Source organism: Pelophylax lessonae (assembly GCF_965119305.1).
Source record: "Pelophylax lessonae genome assembly, chromosome: 12".
NCBI lineage: Eukaryota > Metazoa > Chordata > Amphibia > Anura > Ranidae > Pelophylax > Pelophylax lessonae.
In genome coordinates this window covers 96,246,612-96,256,088 of record NC_138779.1, presented here as the reverse complement: position 1 = coordinate 96,256,088, position 9,477 = coordinate 96,246,612, and the positions used below count along the sequence as shown (strand labels likewise).

Sequence of the window (9,477 nt, the reverse complement as noted above, 5' to 3'; positions counted from 1 at the left end):
TTCTGTGCCATTTGCCAATAAAAAAAAAAAGATATGTCCCCGGATTTCAATTTAAAAATCTGGTCACCTTAGTTTATAGGAAATGTTTGGTGACACCTGTATTGTGAAAATAAAACTTCAGTGTTATCCCAGGGAATACCATTTCCTTTCCCCCCTCCCCCTCCGCACACAATGCACTATCTGTAACCATGGAAATTTCCTGTCATTTCCAGCTGCACTCTCGTTACGTCACGATTCTCAGCATCAGCGTGTGATCTCTCCCGGCCTGCCCCGCCCTTCGTCCCTCCCTGATTCTATTTTCAGAGCCAACGTCTGGAACGTCACGTACTTTCCGTCAAACCACGCCTCCTTTCTCTATTCGAGCATTCCAGACTGACGTCATTACGGCGGAGCCTTTATATACACCGCAGGCGAACGTTCTCCATTTTTCCACCTTACAACAGACACAGAGAGACAAAACCGAGTGAACGGCCAGATGACCAGGAATGGCTTATAGCGCTTTACTAGAAGAGGCACCGCGGTTCTGCTCAATGCTTTGTGTGCTCTACCAGAGGAAAGTCAGGAGAGTTCGTGTCCCCGACCTCGGCTATCACCGCGTTATCGACGAACCCCCCGCCCAGGAGAGAACTACTAACGTCTGCTGGAGCGCCTTCGTCACAGGCTGACCCCTGCTACTGAAGGTAGGTGACTGAGTCCATGAGGCACTACTATACCCAGCATGCTTTGCTGGTCACAGACTGGGGACTTCTCAGTCACTAGTGGGCAGCAGAGGCCGCCTCATCTTCTGATATGGGCCTTGCTGGGCCACCCACACCTGCCAGAACAGTTTGTTCCTGAAACGTTTGTATTTTACAGTGTTGCCTGTGATCCCCCTCCACACACAATGGTCTGGGGGGGAATGGGAAATGGCAGGGGCTGATGGGGGATGGACAGCCTGTTTTTGTTTTGTTTAAAGCAAGCAAGGGCTAACCCCCCTGCCAGGGTATTCACCTGTCTGTCCCTGTCATCTAGGGAACCACTTCCTGTCCCAGAGACACAACAGGAAGTCCCCTAAAGTCAGGGAGTTGTCCCTGGAACATGTAGAAGATTTCCTCTTACCTGTTCTGGGGACAGATCTATCCTGGTGGATTTCGTTATCTTTCTCTCTCTGTGACCATGATCACCAGTGCAGAGAGTTGGGAATCCCCCCAGCAGGGACCCTGTGATAAAACCTTGGTGGAAGGTCTAACCCATCACCCCATACTATAAACCTTCATGTTAGCTGGCAGCCAGTGAGGGGTGTGGAGTTTTCGCAGTGTAGTTTGGCTCTTACTGGTTACACTGAGATCTGTACACCACACACTACAATCTGATTGGACGATTTCCTTTAGAACTACACTACATTGATATGTAGCATAAAGCTGGCCATAGGTGGATTGAAGTCTGGCCAGCCTGTGCTGAATTTCACTCAAACTATTTCCATTCCAAAGAATCTGATCTGATTGAATTCTCTCGCACTGACCTGTTGGGAATTTTTTTCCTTGGCTCAGCACGAATCTGTGTATTCTGACCGCATAGGAGTCCCATCTGTCAGAATACAATAACACATGGGAGAGGATTTCTATATCTACCTCACTTTAGTGGATGTGGGAATCCATTCTCTCCTTTTTTTATTTTTATTTTTCTTCCTACAATGAGTTTCCTGGCTGATGACTGATCAGTTGGTCACACATTGTAGAGCCTGCCTAACTAGGATAGATTAGGGACGTCCTCCTATTACATGGTCTTGGTAGGTATAAAGTTTTCTAAAGATGGCACAGATGGGATGGGTTGACATATATGGGTGTTTATGGTCCTCTACCATTGTGGGGTTATAAATACATATAATTGACTGTCACCCATTGTGGGGTTATAAATACATATAATTGCCTGTCACCCATGTCATGTGCTATCCACGTGTGTAATCAGCATCTGTTGAGTAGAATATCTTGACTGTGAATGAGCTTCTCCAGTTCTTTTTTGTGGCACATCCAACCTTGCCGATCTATTTCCGTTTCAACCCCATTTATGATCTGTTGAGGTTAGCATTTGTTCCATAGTCCATTGATGCTGAATGCACGTCCGCTCTGTACATTCCACTGAGGTCATGTGGCAGAGCTGCCGAGGGAGGTGCAGGAAGCAGAATGGACTCTGTATTAATCAGCACCTCATGAGTAATCTTCTAGTACAACCCTCACTGATGTATCCGTGGTAACAAAGCAGATGTAGATTTTAAAGGCTCTATAAAAAGGAATCGTGTGTTGGATTGTATAATGTAGTGATCGCAGTATTCCTAATGAGGCAGCATTATTTTTGATGCAGGTCCATATGTATGCTGATGTCTCTCTAAAACCAGTTGAGGAGGAGGTATTTTTTAGAGTTTTTTTCTTTTCCAAAATCCTGTTCATTGTATTACAGCATCGTGTCTTATTTAGAGCAGAATGTATGATAAATGAGTGTGATCCTCTAGTGCAGGGGTATTGAATTAAAATGTATCGAGGTCCGGTCAGTAAAATTTTCTTGTAGCAGAGGTCCGAATATCATGTCGGAACCCGTGGTGTCTTTTCGCATGTGCCAAACAGCATTTCAGTTCTGTGCGATTTTGGAAAAAAAAGGTCAAGGACTTCTTTCTCTATGTTTCTCGTGGGTAGTTCAGCCTGCGATGTGTGCGCCACATGCACAGATCTGAATCCCTCAGTCCCCACTGCTCATCACAGTCCCCTCCGCGCCTTCACATTAAGATCTCCTCTTGATGAGGGTCCTCAGGTTCCCCTTTACATCACCCCCCTCCACTCCTTTCACAGTAATGTTCTCACACTTCCTTGTCATCGACCCTCCCCCCCTTGACAGTACTATCCTCTGCCCCTATTTACATCACCCCCCCCCCCCACATTACTGTTCTCTGTCCCCACAATCCCCCCCCCCCCCCCCCACAATCCAATCCTGAGCTACCCCGCATTACTGTCCTCAGCCCCTTTCACATTACTCTGCTTATTGTCCCCCACATTACATTTCTTAGCCCACCCACATTACAGTCCTCAGCCTCCCCCAATTTATTGCCCTCCACTCTCTCCACATTACAATCATCAGTCCCCCCCACATTACAGTCCTCAGCCTCCCCCAATTTAATGTCCCCCCCTACACACACACACACAAACACACACTACAGTCCTCAGCCTCCCCAAATTAATATCCCCCCCCCCCGCACACACACACATTACAGTCCTCAGCCTCCCCCAATTTCCCAATTTAATGCCCCCCCCCCCCCACACACACACACATTACAGTCCTCAGTCCCCCACTTTATTTTCCTCCGCTCTCTCCACATTACAGTCCTCAGCCTCCCCAATTTAATGTCCTCAGGGCCCACCGAACATCACAGTCTTCAGGGCTCCACTTTAATGTCCTTAGCTCCCCCCCCCCCCCACTATGATGTCCTCAGCCCACCACATCACAGTCCTCAGCCTCCCCACTTGAATGTCCTAACCTTCCCCCCACACCCCACATTAAAATCCTCTGTCGTCCACTGTAATGTCCTCAACATACACACACCACAGCTCTTCCACTTCGCTGTCCTCAAATACACACATCACTGTCCTCAGCACACACATTCCTCATTTACAGCTTTTCAAACTAGTGTCCTCACTCCCTGGGACTTCACCCCCTCCCTTACTGTCTTACCTTGCCTACACAGATCGAAGGTTGGAGGGAGGCACAGGCACAGCATATTTGGATGGAGGGGGGCGTTGCAAGATCGTGATTGGTTGCTAGGACTGCCCTTCATCCTAGCAGCCAATCCCTGCTTGTGAAACTCGGGCAGCTCCGCCCTCCATCCAGAACTGTCCTGCCTTCTGCTGTCTGCTCTGTGAGCAATGGATTACAGAGCGACGGCAGGGGAAGAAAAGGCTGCTAAATAGCGGTACCGCGGCGGTCCGAATGGAAACATGACGCGGGCCACATGTGGCCCGCGGTCCGCCATTTAGTGATCACCGCTCTAGTGGGTGGTAATTGGCTCCTCCTGCTCAGGGGGCGCTCGTGTGGGGATCTTTTCCTGCTTGTTGGAATTTCTTGCTGCATTCCTTCCCGAAAAAAAAAGTGTGTGTATATATAATTTTTCTTTTGCTGAAAAAAATAAAATCTCTAATGTCTGTCCTATCCCAGATCACTGCTGTTTACTGTACTAATCAGTTTCATGCAGAAAATTAATTATACACAGCATTCATTTTCAGGCCCTACAATTGAGATCCAGCTCTCATAGTTAATGGATCCTGCCGTTGCCGCCCCCCCCCCCCCTTCTCTCCCATCCATTCACAAAACCCCTTCTATTCTATTGACAAAATACAAAAAAAATTTTATTTTGTGCATTCCAGTTAGATTTATTAGCCTGAAGTCACATCTGGGCCATTTGACATGTCAAATTGCAGCCTATTGCCAGCAATGGCACCGCCCATGTTGGTGCGATGCAGACTTTGCGGCGCTGCACCGATTTCCAAAAGTAGTTCCTGCACTACTTTTCTGGGGCAAATTCAATAGACATCTGTACATGAACCTGCACAGATGTTGTTCAAATTTCCCCGAACTTGCAATAAAAAGGGTTTTAAATCAGCTGAAATCGCACGATTGCAAACCCGCCTCCAGTGTGAACGAGGGCTTAGGGTAGATGGGCTTTTGTTTTGCTTCAAGCAGGAGTTGCATTCCCACAGAAGGGTTGAAGAGGGACAAACTAACACCTCTGTGAATTCTGAATAATAACAGAAGCTGATGTCAGATTGATGGCATCAACACAAGCCCCTTATTTTGCTGGGAATTTCCCCACTGTTTCAAGAGTGGGTGTTTTTTTTTTTTTTTTTTTTTTTTTTACACTTCATGATGTGCCCATAGATAATTCATAAACAAGCACATTAAGCAACTGATGATTAGTGAATAGATGTTGTTGACTGTTTGTTTACTAGTTACATAAATAGTTGTGAAACCAGTTTAGGTGTCCTAAGAAGCCTCTTGAAATTTTTATAGTAGGAGTTTAAATATTCAGATAGGTGTTGCCTACTTTGTTTTATTACTAGTCCTATAGGTTCTCACTGACAATTTACACCTGAATTATAAATCTGTATTCACCTGGGTGGATAATTTGTGATGTTTGAAGAAAACATGTTGAGCAGAATCTTTACAGCTGATTTTCATTACTGACCTCCACATTTTCTATTTTGTTTCCTGGCAGGACATAAGTGAACAAGATGAGTCTCAACTACCTTTGTTTTGGCTCATACTGGAGGAATCTTACCTCTCCGATGACCCATTGGCATCGAGGAACTGCTGTCCAAATCGACACCATGAAAGACCATCCGGAAATGCAGGTGGTCATTGGTCAGCTGGGAACAGATATGGTGGTGTTAACAATGGCTGCCAGAATAACACAGTCCATTTTCACTCTGTCCAGAAATCTTCTGCATAGAAGGCCATTGGGTTGGAAGATCATTCCTGGAGATTGGAAGAGTAAAGCTTTTCAAGCTGTACTGTGGATGTGCTGGAATATCCTAGATCTTTTATTAGCTGTGGAGGTGACGAATGTGTTGGTTTACAAGAACGTGTCTAAACATTCAACACGTACAGAACAGTCCATGAACACAATCTCTATAAAGTGTCACTGGGGCTGTAAAGCTGAGTTAAATGAACAGAATATGGTTCCAGAAAAGGAGCTGCCCAGTCCCAGAATGGAGATTCTTCAGGGAAATGCTTACATGGAAGAGGATTGTGACCACAAAGTGTTTTCTGATATGGACGTCATGGTTAGCAAAGAGACACTTCTACCATCGTGCACAAACCCCTTCATTTTGTCAATGATCTGTATACCATCAGAGGATGGGGAGTCCTTGCCCCCATCCGACCAGTCCGATCTTAGCGACGGTGAGTCTGATGGTGATTGCTTGCTTCCATGTGAAGAAACCAGCCTCAGCGAGTCTGATTCGGAGTGTGAAGATGAAGAGACTGAAAAAGATTCTTCCATTGAGGATACATCAGTGGACAGTGGCATGCAAGAGTCATGGACTCCAAAATCCAAGGAAGAAATGGATGGGAGTGAAGAAGAAAGTGACTGGTCAGATGAAGAGAATGACTCGTGGGATGAAGCAAGTGATACAGACTGCAGTAGGGATGATGATTTGTGGTCTTCCTTCTGTCGGAATGATGACCCATATAATCCGCTTTCTTTTGCCAAGCCCACCAGAAACCCTAAAAGTCCCTCCATTGCAGAGCATGAGGGATGTCAAACTTTGAAATGTACTATGAAGCCACAGGCCAAGAAGCCAGTCCTTTCAAGTTCTAAATGCTCTTACAAGTGTGCCAGCCAGAAGGAGGAGTCTGAATGCTTTCAAGAAGTAAAGCAAACTGGAAACCCAGGGGTTAAGAAGGTAAATATGCAGATCTAGAATACATTTGGTGGTAGATATGGGCGGGCATTCTTTAGTGTTGAAAAAAATAACCTAGACATGTATTCTGGTAGAGATTAATACAGATCATAATAGTTCATGCTGTTTAAGGGCCCTTTCACACGGGCGCTCCGCTTGTCCGCAAATCATCCTATTTTTTTGCGGATGATTTGCGGACATAATGTAAGTCTATGGCATTGTGGATGTCAGCGGAATACCATCCGCTGACATCCGATTTTTCTTCCTGTCAGTTCTGTTCCGTTTTTTGGAACTGAACAGAACCCTATTTTTGTTCCGTTCAAAAAACGGAAAGGAAGGAAAATCGGATGTCAGCGGTGTCATCCGCTGACATCCGCAAACCCCCATAGACTTACATTATGTCCGCATATCATCCGCAAACGGATGGGATGATATGCGGGCATACGGAGCGGATGACAGAAATGTCATCCGCTCCGTGGAAAAGAAAAAAAAAAAGGACCGCAGCGGAGCTCTCGCACGGAGCGGCCGTGTGAAAGAGCCCTAAGAGTAAAGTTGGTAGGCTACAGTAACGACTGGTAACAGCAACAAGTTACTGGTAAATAGTGACTAGTTGTATTTGTTTTTAAATGTTGGTTTCTTTAGACAATGGTCCAGTTTTATTGAAATAAGGGCTGGTTTTGGGTTTGAGTTAATGAATTTCTACTTCTGTTGTATTGCATCATAGTAAAATTCCTGTGTGTTTAATAGTAACATGTCGAGATAAAAATATGGGGGCTGCAATTGCTATTTGATTTTTACTGTCCAAGTTTCCCAACTGTCACTTATCTGTCCTTCATATTTTGAATGTGTACCCTCTTTGCTGCTGTGTGCTTGTTTTAGGTCAGCACCTTCATTCCACAGCATCTATTTAAATGTCTGGTTCTGGCCCTAATGTGATAACCATCTTGTTTAGCCTTGTAAAGTATAACACAAATGTGGTGGTCTCCTCTGGGGATGGATTTTTAAGGCAATAGAAGAAATGAAAAAAGAAATTGCAAAACAATATATAAAAAAAAATATATGAAAATGTATTAATACAATAATGATTCAAATGTGCCAAATAGGAACAAATTGATGTAACCTAATCCTACTCCCATGGCCAAAAGCGGAAGGGACTAATGGCCATGGGAGTAGGATTAGGTTACATCAATTTGTTCCTATTTGGCACATTTGAATCATTATTGTATTAATACATTTTCATATATTTTTTTTTTATATATATTTTGCATTTTCTTTCATTTCTTCTATTGCCTTAAAATCCCTCCCCAGAGGAGAATAACACATTTGTGTTATACTTTACAATGCTATATGGGATGATGGCAATCTGGTGTCACTTATCATCTGGGAACAATATATTTGCAAAATATTAGCCTTAGCTGCAGTCTTTTCTTGTACAATTTACAAATCTCATTATTAAATGCTTGGATAGATGCAATGTACAGAATTCCCCTTTGACCCCACATCTGGCAGCTTCTCTTAGCGCAGACTAAAATTGCACACCATTGCATAAGGTCTCTTGAGGGCCCTGATGCCATCTTCTGAAACTGTCAGGTGATTTGTTGGAGTACAACCCTCCCTGAGAAAGAATGGGAAGTCTGGTTGCTATGGCTGAGTCAGTCTACTCCCAGTCGCTCAATAGCTGTGTCATCACTTCATGCAATCCTTTTGTAATGTTACTGGAACGCCTTTAATTGTTACCTTGCTATTTTTGGTTTACAACCATTTTATTTGTTACCTTATTCAGAGACTTCAGCTTTGTCCTCTTTTTATAGATTTACATAATTGGATCTTTGTGTAATTAGGCAAAGTGAGCAACTAGTGACCAATCTTGGAGCAGTATGCATTCTTCCATCAGAAATCCTGCAATATTCTAAATATCTAAACATGGAAGGATACAATTTGTATATTAATAGTTTGGTTAATTTGGCAACACATTGCAATGTAGAAACCCATAGCAACAGCTTGGATTTCAGCTTACTAAGCAAATATAGAAAGATGCTGTAAACAAGAAAACTGTCATAAAGCACTTGTTTACTCTAATAGATCTTGCTTTTGGTCGCTGTGATGCAGTAAAAAAGGGTAGTCAGGCTGTTCTATATATACTCTGAACTACATTCCATAATTACACTAATTTTAATATTACAACTTCTTCCAGGTGCGTTTTTCATCCAATATCACTGTGCATTGTATGGTCACATGGAACTACGCTTACAGAATGGCTCGCAAAGGACCATGGGAAGAGTATGCTCGAGATCGCAGTCGCTTCCAGAAACGTATTGCTGAGACTGAGGCTGCCATTGGCTTCTGCCTACAATCTGGTCACAGGGAGAAGATCTGGGCTGCAAGACGCTGTAAAGAAGATCTTAGTTGCTGAAAGTACTTTATGGACTCTTAATATTCCAGACCATGAAAGCAGTATCAAATGTTTCTGCCTAGGATCTTGTACCCAGCAACTGTGACTCAATACTTTTTGCACTGAGTAAAAGTATAGCTGTACTCAACTAGATCACTACTGCACTTATCTGACAGTGTTTACTTATTGTATTTTATGCACTACATTTTTAGTGCATTAGTTTGATTTTTGGTAACATTCTAGAACTAGTTTGGTTAATATTTTGAGCCACAATTCTGTGCCAATAACTTCCATGGCTATGAAAGGGAGTTCCTATTGTGTTAACATGAGGTTATCTGTCTCCGGTCACTGAATTTCAGTCTTGGCAGAAAACTGAAACCTCAACAAAACCTATGCAGAGTTTTAATTTTTTTTGGTTTTTATTTTTTTCTTGGGGCTCCATGTCTAAATGCATGATTGTTTTTCTACCTCAGCTTGTTTTTTTCTGCAGCTTTATGCAAATGCTGAGATGTTACAAACACTACATACGTACTGAAAGCATTTGCATGTTATGTCCCTTTGTGTTTTGACACCATTTTGTATAGGACTTCTTATTGAATGGGCTAGCAAAACACCACTGTGTACAACATCGTGCAGGACCTATTTTCATGTAAGAATTTAAAG

At 43.5% G+C, this 9,477-nt stretch overlaps 1 protein-coding gene across 1 annotated transcript; it reads left to right on the top strand.

Moving 5' to 3' along the window:
* The first annotated feature begins 418 nt into the window (after positions 1-418).
* Positions 419-9,009, top strand: PPP1R15A (protein phosphatase 1 regulatory subunit 15A). Its single transcript, XM_082274396.1, has 3 exons — positions 419-680; positions 5,237-6,425; positions 8,617-9,009. The coding sequence occupies exons 2-3, from the start codon at positions 5,253-5,255 to the stop codon at positions 8,833-8,835; spliced, it is 1,392 nt and encodes a 463-aa protein (XP_082130522.1). The 5' UTR covers positions 419-680; positions 5,237-5,252; the 3' UTR covers positions 8,836-9,009.
* The last annotated feature ends 468 nt before the right edge of the window (positions 9,010-9,477 follow it).